This window comes from Capra hircus, chromosome 16 (assembly GCF_001704415.2).
Source record: "Capra hircus breed San Clemente chromosome 16, ASM170441v1, whole genome shotgun sequence".
In the NCBI taxonomy this organism is placed as follows: domain Eukaryota; kingdom Metazoa; phylum Chordata; class Mammalia; order Artiodactyla; family Bovidae; genus Capra; species Capra hircus.
In genome coordinates, this window is record NC_030823.1 from 70,742,182 (window position 1) to 70,763,545 (window position 21,364).

General features: G+C 39.4%; 1 protein-coding gene across 3 annotated transcripts in view; it reads right to left on the reverse strand.

Moving 5' to 3' along the window:
- RCOR3 (REST corepressor 3) overlaps positions 1 to 18,971 on the reverse strand; it is a 52,526-nt gene extending 33,555 nt beyond the window's left edge. The window contains exons 1-7 of one of the 3 annotated variants that reach the window (XM_018060766.1): positions 18,677 to 18,971; positions 18,159 to 18,215; positions 9,586 to 9,663; positions 6,939 to 6,991; positions 4,493 to 4,654; positions 2,877 to 3,001; positions 1,920 to 1,998 (exon numbers count right to left, since the gene is read on the reverse strand). In XM_018060766.1, coding sequence (XP_017916255.1) covers positions 1,920 to 1,998; positions 2,877 to 3,001; positions 4,493 to 4,654; positions 6,939 to 6,991; positions 9,586 to 9,663; positions 18,159 to 18,215; positions 18,677 to 18,845 — 723 coding nt within the window. In that variant the 5' untranslated portion in view covers positions 18,846 to 18,971. Of the gene's footprint in view, positions 1 to 1,919; positions 1,999 to 2,876; positions 3,002 to 4,492; positions 4,655 to 6,938; positions 6,992 to 9,585; positions 9,664 to 18,158; positions 18,216 to 18,673 lie in introns of all 3 variants that reach the window. The other 2 variants (XM_018060767.1, XM_018060765.1) reach the window with 2 other exon arrangements.

Genomic DNA, 21,364 nt, shown 5'->3' on the forward strand with positions numbered 1-21,364 from the left:
AAGATAGATAGTGATGCTTGTTAACGACTGGAGCATACTTCTGGGCTGCAGTGAAAAGGCTGAAAGTATGGCAAAGAAACTGATGGAAAAGGTCCTAAAGGCAACATGCAGGGACAGGTAGGATCAAACTAGCAATGAAATTATACAGAACAAGGGGAGGGACCTTTCTTACTGTCAAAGAGAGGCATGCAGCACAGACTGTTCATTCAGTAATTTCATATTACTGCATTTGTGACATTTGAAAAGTCTGATCCTATCAAGCACCAGCAAGGAAGTGGGAAATGAGTACTGTATAAAGTGCTGGGGGGGTGGGTACCAGATATTCCAGGGTTACGGAAGCCCTGACTTCAAAGAGTTCACAGCTTAATGGGCAAAAAACAGTAATTTTAATATAATGTCCTAAGCGTAAATATACTCAGATAAAAAGTGTAGTGTGGTAGCACAGAGGTTAGGGGAGCGGCTGGAATTTAAGGGCATTCCTGATTGATATTTTCTTCTTAAAGTAGAAAGTGAAGTTATCTGCTGAGTTTTTCAGGGGAGAGGGGAGGTGGTAGGTGATGTGTAGAAAAGGATGACTGTTCAAATACTTGCTTACACAATAAATCTTATTCAAGATTTATTATGTACTGGGTACTATAATAAATGCTTTTATATATATTACCTAGTTGATTGTCAGAACAACCTATTATTTTAATTTTACCAATGGAAAAAACTGAAAATTACAGGTTAAAAATTGAGATGCTAAGGGTTACACTGAGATTGAAAACTATTTTTTGCAAGTACCAACAATGTACATGATTGTATAATCTTCTCTTGTAACACCAGACCAAGAATAGCAATTTATCCAGCATTGTGGGTTTATAGGGTTAGAGAAGGGATAGCAGAAGAGTGAGAGAAATGGGGAGTTACAGACACTAGGAAGAGAGCAACTTAAGGAAATGGCCATTTGGTCTAAGGTTCAAGGAGACAAGGAGGCTTGGGAAAAAGTGAAGGATTCAGGGAATCTGAGAACCTTTAGCAGTAGTAAGAAAATCAGTAAAGTATTAAGCTGAGTAGAATTTTTCAAATTTCACTGACAAAAGATGACAAGTGCCAGAACGGGCCATGGCATTGAGTTCCTTAAGAGGAGGAATGCGAGTCATTCAATTGGATGGAGTCACATTGCTCTCTCCAATTTTCAATGTTATTTTCACAAGTTGCCTATACATCACAAACCTTTACCCACTGACATCTAGTATATATATTTTTTACAATTATTTAATTCCTTGCCTTAATAAATGAGCATGTATATCAATTTAAAACTTTTCAAGATTTGAAGTCATCACCATTATCATTAAATTGAGGAGTATGACTGCATTTCTAGTTGGGAATTCTTTCATCTCTTCCTTTGAGGCAGCTTTCAATTTTCACTGCTGTTAGTATACCTGGTACTAATTTCTAATTTATTATAAAATGGAATAAACTAAACGTTCTCCAAAAAAATATTCTACACTTAATATTGTCTCATCGAAGAGTGATTTTACTTCTTTTCTATGGATTAAAGAACAGGTGTTGTGGGTCGTTTCCTGGAGGTTCAGTGGTTAGGGTTCCCAGTTCTCACTGCTGTGGCCCAGGTCCAATCCCTGGTCAGGGAACTGAGATCCTACAAGTCGTGTAGAGCGGCCAAAAAAAAATTAAAGAACAGGCATCATGGGAGGGCTTTTATACCTCTGAATGGATGAGATAATCCCCAAATTACTTAAACTACTGGCTAATTGGAATTCTTGATGTTTTTGCTTTTCCAAAAAACTTCAATTAACATTGAAATTTACTACCTTCTAATCCATTATATAAAAATGCTTTTCTTAATATGAAGTACTGCTCATTTTTTTGGAGTGAATTTGTAGAACAGTTACAAGGACTCTAATGATCATCATTACCTCTTTCTTGGCTTCTTTTTTGGGATCATAATCACTATCGTTTCCATCCACTGGGTGTGTTTCTTCCACGTCATCATCACTGAAAAGAAACAAAGATTAATAAATTTAACTCACTTTTTATTCTATTCCAGTGTTCTTATCAAACTGCAATATACCTACCTAGTAATTTTACTAAATATTCCCCAGGAGTTATCCTTAGGAAGACAAGTTTTCATAATTTAGATTCCTCTAGTGTTTAGAAACATTTATCCTTTTAGGTATATAGAATCATTTAAGCAAACATTTCCAGCTAAAAAACAGAGACTTAATAGGAAAGATATTTAGAAAGAAATATCATTTGGGAGAAAGAACATATATAGTAATTTGATGTAATATTTATTATTTCAGTTCTCCAACTGGAGGATAAAGACAGACAAAAACCAGAAAGCAAAACACTCTCTTACTACTATCAGAAAGACACAGCTATAATAACGTGGACTTCAGTTATTCAGGTAACTGTGGAAAGACCATCTTCCAGAGAATATATTTCTTTTTTTTCCCCCTTACTTTTTCACTGCACAGCTTGGCATGTGGGATCTTAGTTCCCCAACCATGGATCAAACCACGCTTCCTGCAGTGGAAGCACGGAGACTTAACCACTGGACCACCACAGAAGTCCCAAATATATTTTTTTAATATAGTCTAAATATATGTACTGAATATATCAATACTAAAGGGAAGCGTTTGTGATTAAATACAATTCAAATATAACTCAGTACAAAGGTTTGCTGACTCTATGATTAACATTTAAAGAGTTGAAGAAAGTTCTTACAATGAAAATTTCTGATCACTCAGTTCTTCTTGTCAGAGCAGAAATAGGAATATAAGAATAAGAAGCATTTACAATGTGTTGTGATCACTGTTCTACCTTAGGAAATACAAGCAATACCTGTAACTATATAGAGGCATCCAACCTACCTGTCACCCTGATTATGTCTATTGGCTAGTTTACGAGCCTGGCGATCCATTAAGCTTGTCCTAGATCGAGTTTTTTTCCAGGAATAGTAATATTTCACAAGGCTAGCAATTGTCTTATCTGGAAGCTTGAAAAAAAAATCATATGTTAATATCAGCAAGTTTTTTCACAAACTCTGATTAACAGAATGAATAATATCTCTGGTATTATTCTTTGATACTTAGCAAACAAAAGCACAGATGAACAAAATTTTCCCAGGTACCTTTATGAATTATAGAGTTAAAAAGTGCAGCTACAGTCATAGAACCCCACCATACCTATGTCACTGGTATTTGTAAATAAATATTCCTATTTATTCTGAGCAGAGAAAGGAGAGAAGGATGTCACAAACTAATATGATGTGAATGGCCCCAGAAGTCCACAGCAAAATGGAAATATTCCACATCTGTTTTCTTAGAGAGTTACTCTGCTCTTTCCACCCCCTCTGTAAACTGGATTTTTATAAACTGATTTATAATTCATATATCACAAAATTCACCAATTTAAAGTGCACAATTCAGAGGTTTTTAGCTTATCCACTAAGTTGCGCAACTACCACTATTTAATTTCAGACATTTTTATAACCTCAAGAAGAAACCTTAAACTTATTAACAGTCACTTCCTATTCTCCCTTTAACCCAGACCCTGGCAACTACTAATCTACTTTCTGTCTCTACAGATTTGCCTATTCTGGATATTTCATGTAAGTGGAATCACACAATATGTGGCCTTTTATGTTTGGCTTCTGTTGCTTAGCATAATGTTTTAAAGAAAAGCGATTCAATATCATTTTGTTTAAAATCCAGGCTTTAAGATGATAAATAATGCAAACAGACTTGGATATTAAAAGGACTAATGATCATGAACTACTTTGTCATATATTGACAAACAAGGACACACTGTTCCAATAAAAAATGTTGTTTTTGATTATGGAAGACACTTAGATATATTTGCAAACATTTCTAATTTCTAAAATTCAACTTAAAAGAGTTTAATGCAACAACTTCTCAGAGTTATACAATTTTGACTAGAAACACAAAAAATTTAAGAACTAGAAATAAAGATCAGTTTTTCTTTCCAAAAAAAAAAAAGGAACAGCCCCTGAACAACGTTGAAATGATACAGAATTTCTAACTATCAACAGTTTTCATATCCAAAAGAATATAAATTTGAAAATAAAATCCTCATGTTAAAAATGAAACATTTAATAAAACGGAAATTATGATTTTTCCTGAAATGATAAACTTATTTAGTAAGTCTATTAATCTTGGATCTTCCCAACCCCAGGATCGAACCCAGGTCTCCTGCAGTGCAGGCAGACGCTTTAACCTCTGAGCTACCAGGGAAGCCCCCTTCACTTTCACTATCATAATCTTAACTTATTACAATAAAATGGAACATAATGATCACGTATTAAGAGTAGTTGTAGAAAATAAGACTATATGCAAATGTATCTATTTCAAAATATTTTTAACAATTAGACTGGAAAACTTTTTTGTACTTAATAATTAGGAAGTGTTTAACAACAGAATTAGGTATCACTCAGGTACGAACCACAGTAAAAGCAAAATTACCATACCATTTGCTGAATCCTGTGAAAGCTCTTCCCATGAAAACTAAAGGCTTGTTCAAATAGGACTTTATCTTCCACTGTCCACTCATCCGGAAAGGGAGTGAAATTAGGGAGATCAGCAAGGGACTTCTCAATGTTATGTTTATGCCAGAACAACATGCCAAGTGCCTTTGAAGAGAAATCATTCCCCTTTGGTTTTAATGGACTCATGTTCCACCACATTTGAGAGAGTTAAACACAAATCAGGTTAAAGTCTTAAGCCTATGACTTCAACTGAAGATACATTCAGTTTGGGGCTTTTAATCAGGGTGCCCAGGTAACAGAGCTCATTTCTTTCTTTCAAATCAGGGCCTCAGAATAGTAAATGTTCTTACATACCACATCTGCTGTAGAATCTAGGAAAAAGTGAGCTGAGGAGAGTGGCTATAATTACTAAAGCAGGTCTGTAGGCTCATATCAAGACTTTCACTCACATTTATTCATTTGTCAAGTGTAGGGAAAAATACGCTAAAAGGAAAAATAACCTGTAAGTCAATACTTGAATGAAACTATCAATTATAACACAAAACTAGAAGTGCTCAGACAAGAATCAGTAGAGAACTATTTATGTTTTAATCTGTTAGAAGTATCTGAGTACCTCAAATGCAACTTTTAACACTATTTTACCACATGTATTTCTAAAGTTCTTTATTATTATAATGTACACAAAAAACTACTAAAAGGCATATTAATAATTTCAATGACTTTATTACCAAATCATAGGAAAACCTGAAATGGATAATTTCCGACAATTCAACAACTTTTCCTTCTACTGTAAGAGGTACACCTTTATCTTTACCGTAAGGTACTGATACTTTGGCCACCTGATGTGAAGAGCTGACCCACTGGAAAAGACCCTGATGCTGGGAAAGACAGGGCAGGAGAAGGGGAGGACAGGGGATGAGATGGTTGGATGGCATCACCGACTCAATGGACATGGCTTTGGGTGGACTCCGGGAGTTGGTGATGGACAGGGAGGCCTGGTGTGCTGTGGTTCATGGGGTCACAAAGAGTTAGACACGACTGAGCGACTGAACTGACTGAGTATCATTTAGGGGATAAAGGTTTATTTTTTAAGAGGAGAGAGAGTAACTTCTTAAACAGCATTAATTTCTCACTTTGGTAATACTTTGGTACTCTGGTAGTACTCCTTGAAAATGAACATGAAAATGGACACATATACAGTCATATTTCAAAGAATTAACCTTATCAAATAGTAAAAAGAAAGTCCAGTCTTAAAAACAAAATACATAAGCAAAGTCTTCAAAACCCTCAGATAACTTAACTATATTTAGATTAACATCTCAATCTCATCAAAATGATTTTCTATAATTTAACCATGTTACTAACTATAAAATTAGCTCTTAATAATCCAGGTAACAGAAAGTTCACTTTTTCACTATTAATTCTGACAGAGGCTGATCTTATACTTAGTTGAAATGAAATGTAGAACGCCTATTTCACTTTCACCTGCCACGCTCTACATCCCCATCTCACTGGGGAGAATGGACCATATATCACATGTGCATGTGCGCATGCTCAGTTGGTCAGTCCTGTTTGTGACGCCAAGGACTACAGCCTGTCAGGCTCCTCTGTCCATGGAATTTTCCAGGCAAGAATACTGGAGTGGGTTGCCATTTCCTCCTCTAGGGGATCTTCCTGACCCAGGGATCAAACCTTTGTCTCTTGCACTGGCAGGTGGATTCTTTACCACTGTACCACCTGGGCAGTCCCATACCACATATATCTCCTCTTAAAGTTATCTATTTTTTTAAAGCCTTTTGTGAATCATTTCCTTCAAAATTTAAAAACCTTAAAATATTTCTTTAAATAAAAAGTTTAGTTTCTAGGTCTTTTAGGTTAAAAAGTCAGAGAATTACTTCTACTTAAAAAAATCTTCCCTTTTGGTAAGTATTTGCGAGTAATCCTTAAGGCTTTCAGATTTTTAAGAACTAAAAAAAAAAAAAAAAAAAAAAAAACCACCCAGAGGTACTGACAGACAAATGTTCAAGCCCTTGAGATAAATAATGTTTATAAAAGCAAAATCTTTAATGATGAAAGGTCAGACTTTGCTACAACCTCCCAGGTAGCTCAAACAGCAAAGAAACTGCCTGCAATTCAGGAGACCTGCGATCGATCCCTGGGTTGGGAAGATCCCCTGGAGAAGAAAATAGCAACCCACTCCTGGGTTGAATAGAATAGAACAGAATTGAATAGAATCCCACAGAGAAGCCACATGGGCTACAGTCCAAGCGGTCACAAAGAGTCGGACACAACTGAACAACTAACATTTTCGCTTTCATAAAGTTGGTTGAACTTAAGCACTTTCTTAAGGCAGAAACTATCATGAGATGTTCTTTGGATTTGATAATCACTGAGGTAAACCTTAATATTAAAATGTTTCTCTACATACCTGTTCCACATTGTAGCCATGTTTCTCCTTTGCAATTGCAATATATTCATCCACTGTAACGAAACAGTGTTATACAATTAATTATTCTCATTTACTTCATCTGTGCAGGTTGACTTTGCTTTTTTAAACAAGCAAAATTTAAAAACGATTATACTCTAGGGATTAAAAAAAAGCCAAAGTCATTTTCCATAAAACATTATAAAAAAGACCTTCACTTCTACATACAGGATCAGAAGCTCACTTGGTTTAAAATTTTACTTAGTATGCCTTATCTCCATGACCATACAGCATATACTTATTAAATTCACTGACATGACTAATTATTTTTGTATTATAAAAGGACCAATCTGTGGTCAGCCAACAGAGCCTAATTATAGTATAAAATATTAGGTAGCTTCTATTGGAATATTTATTTAGTGAGACTTAGCTATTTAAGACCTCATCTCATGTTTAGAGTTTTCCCAAAGCTTTTACCTTCCCATATTTGATTACTGTATAAAGGATGGTTTATAGTTTTGCCAGTATAGTAACAATTGAAACATGCTTTAGTATGCCTAAAATTTTCTTCAGCTCCTCCTGCTAGCTATACAAAAGGTACCTATATATTCCATTTTCTTTCATCCTCAATTATTATAATCAAGCAAATAGTTGTTTAAATAAGCACAGCTTCTATGAGGACATATATATACAGGCTATTTTAAGGCCTTATTGCTGAGAAATCTGTATTTCACATTTAGGACTCATTTTTATGCAAAGTCTTTCTTAATCCTATACAATATAAATATATAAATTCTTTAAGCACATTTTTGAGAAGCAGTGGTTAAGAATTCTGATCCGAGAACAGCTAGCTCATCTACCAAGACTTGATTCCCAGCCCTATCACTTGTTTTTGGACTTTAAGCAATTAACTTGACCTTTTCGTATCTTAGTTTCTTCACTATAAATAGTGATAAAAATAGTACTATTTTCAGTACTATTCCTCCTAGGATTAAATGAGCTAATATATGTTAAGTGCTTGAAGCAGCATCTGGCCCATTTTAAGTACTTTCTAAGAGTTTGCTGTTATTAATAGTACAGTTTAATATATAAATATGCTATTATAACAATAATGCTGTTATATTAACAACTGATTTTTATAGATGTTACTGTATCTCCCTAAGATTGCAAGCTTTGGAGAAAATCCAAACACTATTTTCTATTTAGAACTCATAGCATTTAAACATGACAGGTCTACATACATGCTGATTAACAAAAATGTCTTGTAGTCCTATATAAATGAAGGCTAAATAAAACCAATCAACCATGGTTCCCAACCTTGGCTATGCATTAGGATCAGAAGAGCTCTAAAATAGCAAGTCCTGGCTCCACCCCCTAAACTTTGATTTAATTAGTTTGAGGTAGAGACCAGACATCAATAGGAGTTTTTTTTAAAGTTCTCCTAAGCAAGTCCAAAGCACAGCCAAGGATGAAAACCACTGCCCTAGACCTTCACTGGGATATTCCAGGTGGACACACCACTGCCAGGACATGTTGGCTTTCTGAATCTTGTTTTCCACTTTGCCAAGAAATACGTCATTATATGAAACAGTACTAAAAAGGCAAAAGCCAATGACACTGATGCTCAGTTTATGAATGAAAGCATCTGCCTATAAGGAAGACTAAATTGAAAAAACCTGACAATCTCTTTCAGGTTCCTCAGTACACAAAACGTATAATTTTGTGTTTTCAGTTAAGAATACCTCAAAGGCATTAATTCCTAGATTACCAGCTAGACTTTTTGCTGGTATTCTGAAGCTTATTAATAGGAAGAATTATCAGGTATGCAAAATAACACTCAGTTTTCAATTTTTAGTTCTCTTACTGCATTAACAAGTATTAAAGACATACTGTGCACATGATATATAGGACCTCGTTAACTTTCATGGGACTAAATAAACCAGCATGGGACATCTTTTGAGATCTGGTAAATATTTTAAAAAGACAAACTTATTTTAAAGCTGCTAAAATAGCTGTTCAGTGGTTTTTGTTTTAATAAATCAAATGATAACTGAGTGGAGGGGTGGGGATCTTAGTTTTGTTACCTGCACGTTTCCTATATCTGATGTGCCGCAAAGGATCAGGTCCGCTACATCACACTGAAGTCTAAAGCCACACCATGATTCAAGAAGTGCATGGTCAATGATCCAGAAGGTCTCCGTCCAGAAATGGAGAGCACAAAGATGGCCTGATTGATGGCTGCTGAAGTCAGTTCTTTCCCCTTTCCTCTTTAAAATGGTAATGATAGTGGGCTCTTGGAAGTTTGAAGGCATTTCTTTACAGCTTCATATACTGAGGAATAGCCTGTGCAGATGTCTACATTGTAACTCCCTCCCCTGCTTCAGGATTTAAGCAGCAATGCCATCAGATCCTAGGTTTTTTCAGTCTTCCTGGGCCTGACACAAATTGGAATGATCAACCCACTATCTTTCAAAAGGAAAAACATTCTAATATAGCAAGCTCCATCAAAAAAAAAAAAAACAAAACAAAATAAAACAAAGGCAAACTATTTCTTATGAGATCTAAGAGATCCAAAACCAAATATAAGTTGCATTCTGAATTGGTTGATTGATTCCCTACTTACAGAGACATCCAGTTTCAGAAAACTTACATTTGGCATCTGGGATACTGTGATATGGAGACCACACAAGCATTCCTCCATTGTCTTTATCTGTGTACTTTGTAGCACCTGGGGAAAAAATTATTTTGAATATGATAAACTTTATTCACATTCAAAATAAGTATAAGCAAAATAAGCTTTATTTCTATTTTAGTACAGTACCTGCAAAAGATGACAAAGAAACAAAGAATAAAAACAGATTTATACTAAATATAGTAAATATATCATTTGTGGATATGAACAAAATTTCAGAAACACTGAAGCTTACCCTCTTTAAATTAAAAAAAGACTTTATTATAAAATACACTTTATATCCCTATTTCTCGACAGGTAATAAATTTGATTTAACCTTTTATGTTACTTGTTGCTTAATTGCTACGTCATGTCCAACTCTTTCGTGACCCCGTGGAATGTAGCCCACCAGGCTCCTCTGTCCATGGGATTCTCCAGGCAAGAATACTGGAGTGGGTTGCCATTCCCTTCTCCAGGAGACCTTCCTGACCCAGGGATCGAATGCACATCTCCTACCTTCGCAGGATTCTTTACCGCTGAGCTACCAGAGAAGCCTATGTTACTTAGGAATTATTAGAAACTCCAGAGAAGCCCATATCTTGCTTAGGAGTTATTAAAAACTCTCGACTTAAAAGCACATACCTCAGGTGATAACTGTTTTGCCCCATATCTAAATGGGCCGAGATCATTATAATTTTTAAGCACTTGTATCTGCTTTTTATGGTTTTTATTTAATATTACTCCCTTGCTAGGAGTCTACCAATTACTCCTTTTTAGAGTTAATTAGTTCTTATATTTACAAACATTTGTACTCTGTGTAAGGGAAAAACAAAGTCAAAACATGTACAGTGAATAATGCTATTTCTTCTTAATGTAATCTGAGAGTCTACCTCTACCTAACCCAGAAGCATACTACTGCTGTTTATAATTTGTTATAATCTAGAGTCAGGAAAATCAAACACTGTTGAAACTGCACATAAATTAAGAAGAGACAGAATGAACAAAAGGCCTAACACAGTTATCCCCGAGCCAAGTCCATGCCAGTAGGTTCTGTCTTTAAATTCTTGGTAGTCTTTTTCTGGCTTCTTCCTAATTCTTTGGTGCCTTCAAATTAATTAAAGAGTATGAGCTTTATAGCCACCAGTAAGTAATGACTAGAATTTCAAAATTACTCACAGAAAACATTAACAGAAATCTGAAATTAAACTGTAATCACTTATCAAGTTATAAATAATAAATTCAGAATAAAACCCATTCATTCCCAAGGGTAAATGTAACTATTACTATATTCCCAACTAGAGACTTCACCTATCAAGCAATATCATTCAGTGGTTCCTTATTTAAGCTAAAAATTGTTATGTATGTTTACTATAAAGAAAAATTAGGGATGGAGAAAAAAGAAATGAGAGAATACTCTAAAAGTATTAAAAAAATCATAATTACAATTTAAATCTAAAAGAAAACCTACTGCATTTTGTCATAAGTATCTTTAATGAAAGGATGAAAACAGGAATTGAGAATTTAAGGAAATCAAGTTTAAAGGATATTATCTAAAATTTATATTCACTGAAAATAAATTTTAAGCTATCTTTTTAAAACTCCAATATTAAGATACATATTTAATTTTTAACCTCATAAAACAAAAACACAAAAGCAGAATAGCTAAACCACTCAGTAGAAATAGACAACTTATCTAAGTTGGTCAGAAGTCTTTATTTAATAAAACCTTACTGCTATTTTTGGGCCTCCCTGGTGGCTTAGTGGGTAAAGAATCTGCCTGCAATGCAGGAGACCTGGGTTTGATTCCTGGGTTGGGAAGATCCCCTGGAGAAGGGAATAAAAACCTATTTCAGTATTCTTGCCTAGAGAATTCCATGGACAAAGGAGCCTGGCAGACTACAGTCCATGGGATCCCAAAGAGTTGGACACGACTGAGCAACTAACACTTAACTGCTATTTCTAGAGAGTATCCTAAACTTCAATTCTTTAATATGAGACTGATTCTTTTTCACAATGGATTGTGATGCTAATTTAAATACCACTTAATAGAATATGGAATTCAACAAAGAAAGGTTTCCATTAAGTCTTGAGTCTAACCATTACACATGCTTAATATTTAGACATATCTCCTTGCATCCGATCCTTGTATTACAAAAAGCTTGAATTAAAATATTTTCATTAAATATCTCTTCTTAAACTGATATAAACTATTTTTTGTACTCTTGTTCATGAAGAACGGTTAAGTTTCCTCATAAATTCTTATCACTATAATTAAGATCTGGATCCTCTGAAAGAAACTGGCATCCAACTGTGGGGACTAACAGCTCTTCTAATGTGGGTGTATGGTGTGTGCGTGTGTAACAATCACGTCTGGTGGCAGTGTATGTGTGCACGTGTGTGTGTGGCAATCACATATGGTGGCAGAGAACGGTTACTTAGGCACTTCACAATGTTTTTGCCCTAGCTCTTGAACTGGATGCCACCATTTGCAATCATGTATGTGTCCAAGTAGGAGCAAAAGATGACTGATGTCTATAGGAAACCAGAGATATTTTAGCACAATGGTTAACAGAGTAATCACTATAGAGCCAAACTCCAGGTGTGAATCTCAGCTCTGCCACTTCCTAGCTTTGACACCTTGAACAAATTTACTTAACTTTCTGTGACTCAGTTTAACCTATCTTTAAAAATAGGGATAATGAGAGCACCTTCTCCAGAGTAGTTAAAAAATGAAGTGAATTCATATGTGTAAAGGACTTGGCATATGGTAAGCACTACCTAAGACTTAGTGTCATTACTACTATATCTTACTGAAGATAGTTCTTTAAGTTCCATTCTTAGTCTACACTGGAAAGGCTTCTTATCAATCAAAAATATAAATGAATAAAATCTCATGGGGCTCTAACTCAAACAGCTGATGACCTCTCTTACCAACCCTTTGAAAATGAGACTGAATAGCTAAAATGACTTATTTTGTTTTATTGACAATTCAGCCCGATTCCTCTCCTATAAAGAGTAACAGAAAGTAACTTGCATGATTAAAAACAATTTACCTCAGGATGACTTACATTCAGTAAAGCTTTACCCTTTCATCATAAAAGTTGAAGTAAACCAAAATATTTAAAGGACATAAACCAAATGTTTATTTTGCTTTTATCTGTAAAAATGTTTATGATTATACCTCAAGGGCCAACAAAGGTCCATCTAGTCAAAGCTATGGTTTTTCCAGTAGTCATGGATGGATGTGAGAGTTGGATTATAAAGAAAGCTGAGTACAGAAGAATTGATGCTTTTGAACTGTGGTGTTGGGAGAAGACTCTTGAAAGTCCCTTGTACTGCAAGGAGATCCAACCAGTCCATCCTAAAGGAAATCAGTCCTGAATATTCACTGGAAAGACTGACACTGAAGCTGAAATTCCAATACTTTGGCCACGTGATGCGAATAACTGACTCATTGGAAAAGACCCTGATGCTGGGAAAGACTGAAGGCAGGAGAAGGGAACGAGAGAGGATGAGATGGTTGGATGGCATCACCAACTCTATGGACATGAGTCTGAGTAAGCCCCAGGAGTTGGTGATGGACAGGGAAGCCTGGAGTGCTACAGTCCATGGGGTTGCCACAAACGAGTGACTGAATAACCAAAGAAGTTCAATCCTCCTGAAATCTTTCAGAGCCCCTTAACTACAATTGGTAAAGTACATGTATGAGACCAATTTGGGGAAAACCAACAACAAAAAACATTTTGATTAGGATTTCTATACCAATAGCATGTTTCAAAGAAAGTACAAAAACATAAATCCATTTCTTTTCAGATTTCCTTTAACACAAACTAAGGATTTTGATAGAAACCATGAAACAAATATTCCACATAAAGAACTTAAATATGGAGATCAGTAAGATACTCCAAATTTTTAAAATTCTATTTATAAACTAGGCTCTGAACTATATATACTTAATTCATCGATTTCAAACTGAGGTAAACAACAACTTTCCAAGGGGTACACAATCAAGTTTTCTGAAAAATCAATTTTCAGAACATCAACTTCCCTGTTTTCTTTTCCAAGACAATCTGCCTGAGAAGTCACCTGCAATCTAAGCTACACACTAAAGCTACTTCTGACCTTCTTCACAAATTTCCTTCCCTCACTCAAAAAAGGAAAAGAAAAACAGGCAGGTCTCTCACACAACCCAAATCTTACAACAAGAGTACATTGCCTAAAATTTAAAAACCACTATGATGCCAAACAAATATCAGTAAAGCTCTCCTTTACTCAAGGTACCATGACTATTACAATCTTAATTAATTATGCATTACTTGCAATAACTCCAGACAGAAGAATTAAACATTTAGAACCTCATGTTCACAAGAGTACATATTATGATAGTACAGAAACTGGACAGGTGATCAATAAAACACTTTCAAGAACAAAAATGTTTTATAGAATTCTGTGAGGAACATGCATGGAAATTACAAAAATTTATACATTTTATAAAACAGATACTACCACATTATCAAGTATTTACATTTAATTGGATGTTTAAAATAAGTTTATAACAACTATTTCAAAGTGTTAACATTTTCAGTACACTGGAAATTATATCTTTCAACTAATAAACTCAATGACAAATAACAGATATCAATTTAAAAATATGTGAATCTGTTTTTCAAATTTCTTTTATGAGTAAGCAACAAAATATTTTGAAGGCCACTGCCTTATACACATTCAGTTCAGCTCAGTTGTATCCGACTCTTTGCAACCCCATGGACTGCAGCACACCAGGCTTACCTGTCCATCACCAAATCCCACTCAAATTCATGTCCATCAAGTTGGTGATACACACTAATTTTTACTTAATCTTATCATATAATTAATATTATCTCCCTTTTACAAATAAGAAAGCTAAGGCCTGGACACATTCAGTTCATCCAAGGTCACAATACCATAGTGGCTAAAAGGCATGATAAGAGCTAAGACTCTTAATCACCACACATAACTGCTCCTCATGACATAAGTGTAGTCAGAAGGCACTATAGAAAAGTTGGGCCAGCCTAGCAATGAACCAAAAGGAAGAGACTCACAAAAAAGAGAGTCAAGTATCTGCTTAGTAAATTTTTATAAAGGCAGTTCGCAATGGTCTGTTAACATAAACTGTTTCTAACCTAACAACATTAATTCCAATTTAAGTCTCAGTTCACTCGTTTTCTAAAACACTCATTTTAGTAATTTTGTGCTTAATTCCTATAATCATCACTATCATCTCCTCCAGTAAAAATATCCTCCATGAAAAAAATCCTTTTAATTTTCCTATATTCTGATCATACTAATCTTGATACTGAAGAAATTTTTCTTCCAAATGACTTGGATGGCTATGGGTGAAGAATCATGAAGATAGATTGAGTGGTTTACAAGACTAAAGACAATAGTATGTAAAAGGGAAAAGGAGAGGAGCCGACCATTTCTCAACTTCTATCATCAATTAATAAACATCTTTTCTTTTTTCTTCTCTTCCAAAGAAATATGTTGAAGTTATGACCCAACGGTATTGAATTGATATGGAGTAAAAACTTCACATAACAGCACAACACTTTGAATAAGATAAAGCAGTGTACTATGTTGAACAGCACAGAGACTCAAAATTTCCTTGTAAAAAGTGTTTAATAATGACAGTCTACATTTGCTTGACAAAATTTGCCTAAAACTACAGAAAAGCCCATCTAAGTTTAGATAACTGGTTTTGGTTGTACCCTTGGGTTCAATATTCTGCACATTATTGAGGAGAAAATGAATACAAGCATACCTCATTTTATTGTGCTTCACAGATATTGTGAATTTTTTTTTTTTAACAAATTGAAGGTTTACAGCAAGCATGTGTCAATCAAGTTTATCAGCACCATTTTCCAATAGGATTTGCTCATTTCTTATCTGTGTCACATTTTGGTAATTCTTACAATATTTCAAACTTTTTCATTATTATTATACTGTCATGATGATCTGTGATCTTGGATGCTATTACTGCATAAAAAAACACTACAACTCCCTGGAAGCTCAGATGATGGCTAGCATACTTTAGCAATAAAGCATTTCTTAATTAAGGTATGTACATTGCATTTCTGGACCTAATGTCATTGTACACTTCTATACTCACTGGGAAAACAAAAAATTCATGTAACATGCTTTATTGTGACATTTGCTTTATTGCAGTAGTCTAGAATCAAACTCACAACTATCTCTGAGGCATGTCTATAGATGAATTTAAAGAACACGATATCTATCCTTATTCTAACAAAAAGCATCAGTGATAGTCTGAGTAAACTCAATGAAAATGTAACTTTAAAAATTACAATATTTGTGATTTTTCCCTCAAATATTCCACTTAGGCAAAATATGCAAAAATATGATGATCAAGGATATTGGGTAATACAAATAGTGGCCATGTGAAACCACATAAAAAGTACTCTGCACTTTAAATGAGCTATTTTTCTAACTTTAAAATCGGCTCTAGTATTCCTTTGCTTGAAATCTGTTCCCAAAATTGCTACAGGGATTAGGTCATGGCCTGCACACATCTGTTTCAGCATGAAGTCCAGCTCTTTAACACAAGACCCCTCATCAACTTGTGTCCATTTGTTGTTTATGAAATATAAACCTACCTAATGGGACAAAAAGCCATGTTTATTATGCTGCTGAGTTCTAACTGGGTAATAAGCTTATCAATTTCTAAAAAAGCGGTAAGCCAAGGAAAGCCCCAAATCAGAAAGATATAAAGATATGCAGAATCATTCCTCATGATTATGAAGAATGATAATTTAATAATGATAATTTAACCTCCAAAGAGTACTGCCATTTGCCCACTCATATAACCTTAGCAAGAATTCCCTATTTTTATTTCCATTTTACAGCTAGGGAAACTGAGGCTTAGGAAGGGCCAGTGACATGCTCAGGGCACAAAAATAAGACCTGAGTGATTAATTCAGTCTGTCTTAAGCCAGAGTAAGCTTCCAAATGTCAAGCTAAAACCCGAGGCAGTAGTCATGTGGAAGTGCTATTCACCTACTAGCTACATAAATAAAGAAAATTTGTTTCACAACATTTAAAATTATTTGAAGCCCTCCAGCACACACAGAGAGCTTCTGAATAAAATTTATGAAGTCATGTTATTTAGAAGGCAACTCTGACCTAGTAAGCACTCCTGTATCATTGTCCTTACCTACTGAAAAATAGCCTGCACTGACAATCCTATTTTACCCTCTTATTATTTTACCCTTTCCTTTAGAACTAAAAGAGCTGCCTAAACCCTAAACATCTTTAAACGGTTGGTAAATATCACTCTGCATCGCAGCAATGGGCAGAATAATGAAAATACCCTCGGATAAACTATAAGCAAAGAAACATGCTATCTTCCCTAAGAAAACACAAGTAAGCCCCATTAATATCTAATACAGAATTGAAGAGTTCGACACAGACACGACAGTACTGTAAGCGGGCAATGGGCAAGGAACTGACCAAGTGCAAGGGGTAGGGGGTGGGGGGAACAAAACCCTTCCAAGCCTGCCCAAAGCCTGAACTGAAGAGGGTCTGGGGTGGGGTGGGGAGGAGGAGACACGCTCCACTCCGAGAGGCTCCAACAAGGGCGCCTCCATATGCGGAACTCTCGCCCAATCCCCGACCAGGCTGAGATCCCGTGACCGCCAGGGAGCCTGTTTGGAGAAAAGTAGACAGGGAGCCCGCAAGCCGGGCTGGCAGAGGACGCTGGAACCTGGCTGCTCGGGGAGAAAATGTCTCCTTGGCAGCTGCGGTCACTTGTCCTGTGGTCTCACTTCCCCGGGGCTGGCTCTGGAGCGAGGTGTGCCTCTGGCTTCTCCCCACCCTCTTCCCCCAATCCCTTTCGCTCCGCGGCTCCTACTCTGCAAAGCGGTCGCCACCAAAGCTACACCACCTAGCCAAAAAAGAAAGGAAAAAAAAAAAAAAAAAAAGAAAGCAAATCCCGTGTGCGCGCCCGCGGGTCAGGCAGGGCTCGCCCTCGGCTTCGGCCGGTGACAGCCGCCCGGGGATCGCCGCCAGGGCGGAGCGCGGCCCTGGGCTCCCGGGGGCTGGGTCGGGTGGCCACTGACATCTGCAGGGTTCTTCCACGCACAGCCCGCACACCCGCTCCTCCAGCTCTGGGGCCCGCAGCCGCTCCACCCCTGGCCTCCGACCCCCGATTCCACCGAGGGCCGTCTCCCTCCGCTCACTCCCGGATCAAGGCGAGTGGAAAGGTGAATGCCACCAGCGGGCAAGTGGCCTCCAGGGGAACCATGTTAACCTTGCAAGGCACGCATCTCCCCACACGCCCTGTGTCACAGCCCTGCCAAGCATGACATGACAGCCTCCCGCCAGAGATGCCTGCCCATCCCAGCCCAGCATCTCCTCCCAACCGCACACCCGGACCCCAACCCCGCCCGTCCGCCCTCTACCCCTTTCCACCCTAAACCAGTCCCAGAAAAGGAGATGGGTGGGTGGGGGGGAGCGGGGGGAAGAAGACAGGATTTTGCTTAAGCAAACAGATTTACCTGGATCAAATTCGGGGATCCGAGCTTGATATTCTGCTCCGACTCTCATCCCAACATCTGCAAAGCAATGTCAAGAAGGGAAAAAAAAGAAGAGAGAAAGACGGGGAGGGGGTAAAAAAAGAAAAAGCAAAGAAAAAAAAGAAAGGAAGAGATACTTAATAAAATATGAAAATTGCAGGAGGGGAGGAAAAGAAGCGGCGGGTAGATGGGAAGATATTAACTCCGGGCACTCCGGGAGATGGCAGCGGATGGGGGCGGGGAGCTGGAGGTGCGGTGGGGCGGGGGGGTGCGGGCGAGGGCGGAGGATTGGTGGAGGGCGGAGGGACGGGGGTCTCGGGGGTGCGGGGGGGGGCTGCTGCACTGCACCGGGAGTTCGAGGCTACCGCAGCGCCCGGGCTCCGAGGGGGAGGGCGGGCGGGAGCTCGGCGAGGGGAGGGGAGGGGGCTGGGGGAGGGGAGGAGAGAGGGACAGGGCGGGGGGGGCAGGCGGGCCGGCTGGGAGGAGTTCGAGGCTACCACCGTGCTCGTCGTCGCTGCTGCAGCCGCTCTCGGGCTCCGAGAAGTGCAGCCCGCCGTTCGTGGACGAGGCGCCGCCGCCGCCGCCGCCGCCCGCCGGGCTCTTGGCGCTGCCGTTGGCCGATCGGTTCTTCCCCAGTAACTCGGGCCCTTTCTCCATCATGCCGGGCATGGTAGAAGAGGGGAGGGGGAAAGGTGAGGGGGGAAGAGGTAGGCGTCAGGGGGAAGGGGGAGATGGCTTCCGAGCGCGGGCGGGAGAGGAGAGGAGGAGGAGACGGCGGCGCCGGCGGAGGAGGAGGAGGAGGGTGTTAATATGGAGCCGCCATAACCGCCCCGGTCCGGCAGTAGCGCAGTCGCCTCACACCAACCCGCCCCGGCCCCGCCTCTCTCCCCTCCTCCTCCGTCCGCCGCCCCTCTCGGCCGCGCCGCGCTCTACGCCGCCGCCGGTATCACTCCGCCCCGCAGGGAGGTTCCGGCCGCCGGGCGGGGGAGGGCGGAGGGGGGATGCGCTGGAGAGGAGGGGGAGGGGCGGGGAAGCCCCGCTCGCCGACCGGCCGGGCAACCCCAACCGAGCGCTAATAAAATCGCCGCAGAGGCGCGGCCGCGTCGCGGGCTTCCTTCCTAGGGGGCGCTGCGTAGCGTGGGCGGAGGCGCGCGCGCGAGGCCTCGGGACTCTTTTGCCCTCTCAGGGCGGAAGGAACGCGGTCTGCCTGCGGGAGGGTCGTCGCCTCCCCGGGGCCTGTCGCCTCCCCGAGGCCTCAGCGTCCCGGGAGCGGCCCCCGCCCCTTTAATCTTTTCCGAGGGGGGGCGTCGCGGGAGCGCGGCCCTTTTGAGATGCCGCAGAGGGTCGGCCGCCGGATTTCAGGGCTTCCCCGCCGGATTTCAGGGCTTCCCCGCCGGCGTCGAGGTGGAGAAGCGCGCTTACTCACGGTGGAGTCGGGCGGAGGAGCCGGGGCAGCCTTGGGGATCCGAGGCCCGGGCGGCCGAAGCTGGGGGCCCGTCCTAACCCTCTGGACGCGGCAGTTTGTGTGGTCTGCACCTCAGAACTGGGGCCTGATTTCCTGGAGAGGCTGAGGCTGCCGAGATGAGTTTCCAGTACCGAGCACTGCAGCTGTATATCACCAAACAGTGTTTTGCTTTTAAAAACCTTTTTCCTCAGTCGGCCTTGTCTCACCTTTTCCTTTCTTTTGTTCGTTTTTTCTGTTTCATTACTTAGGGGAGTGGGCGTTGTCCGTGGTGAAATAAAAACTGGGACGGGATCTTCGCCCAGTTGGCGCTTTTTCGGCTCGCTGACCTGTGGTCGAGGCTTGGAGCCGAGCTCTGGAGAGGGCGGAGGCCCCGAGCGCAGGTGAGCCCAGAGCTGCAGTCTAGCGGGGTTTCCAGCCTGGCAGGCGATTTGCTCTGTAATGCTTTCCTGAATTGCGTTAGGCACGAGGAATAGGAACTGCATTTTTCGTTCACCAGATTTGAGGATGTCTGCTGTGTGCCAGGCTGCCTGGCCTTGGGGGGCTACTTAAGATTTTCTTCATTTTAAAAAATTGGGGGGTTTTTTGGCTCAGCAGTAAATAGAAATGAGGATTTCTTGTGAACATTTAGTACGGAGATGTATGCAGATCGGTGTTTGGGGTCCACAGTAAGGTATTATGTCAAACACTTAAAATTGTCCTGGAAGATTTCTATTATAGATCAGTGCAGAATGGATCAAAACGGAAAGAAGCCTCTCTGGCCAGAAGAAGTCTTCATTGGAAGAAATAACATCCCTAAAGAAGGAACGTGTAAATCAGGAATTGAGCCAAGAAAAAGCCTGGGAGGTAAATATTTGTCAGGGTCCCCAGTCTAAAGGGGAAAGTCTCCTGAGCAGGTACAAAAACCTGTCTGGTTCTGGTAGTAGAGGTAGTTTCATCTTCCTTATCAAAACCTGATATGATTCCATTAAATATTTGAAGCTTACAACTAAACCTTTTATTCTGTTTCCTTTCTTAACGAACACAGTTGTAAATGTTATTTTAATTCCCATATAATTTTTTCTGCAGGGAGAGAACATTTTGGCCAAATGAAATGAATAGCCGTTCATTTCCCTTGACAGTTATATTTTTTCATTGTGAATTAGCACACTGGTATTTTGGTTTTCATACACAAGTTCTGATGATCATGATTCAGCATGTCTGGTCCTGTAACACAAAGGCCGGACCCTAAACTGAGTGGATTCACAAAGATAAGTATCACTCTGAAGCTGCTTGGCCAGCCAGCTTTCTAACACCCCAGCATTCCAATACCTTTCAGCCACTTTTCTTCAGAAAGGAGTTTCTGTCTGTAGATGAAGGACTAAAATATTGTGAAGATTTGGGAACTTCTGTAACTCACTTCTATTTATTAAAACCCTTAAAGTGGGAAGATTTCACAATTTCCTTGAGTGCAGCATGGAATACTGCATTTTTCTAGGGAGAAGAATGGGTGTTTGAGTATGGCATTTAAAAGAAGGAAAAACAAGTTTCTGTTTTGCCCCTGAAGAGAAGAGTTCTGAAGAATAATCATAGGCCTTAAAATGATATCCCAACAGTTAACAAAGACAGTATAGACAGAAAACGCCTAAGAAAATTTGAGGAATGTCTATAAAAGGGGTTAGAGGCAGAAAAAAAGAATCTGGGCAAGGAAGAAATAAGCATTAAGAAGGGATCATAAACAATGTTG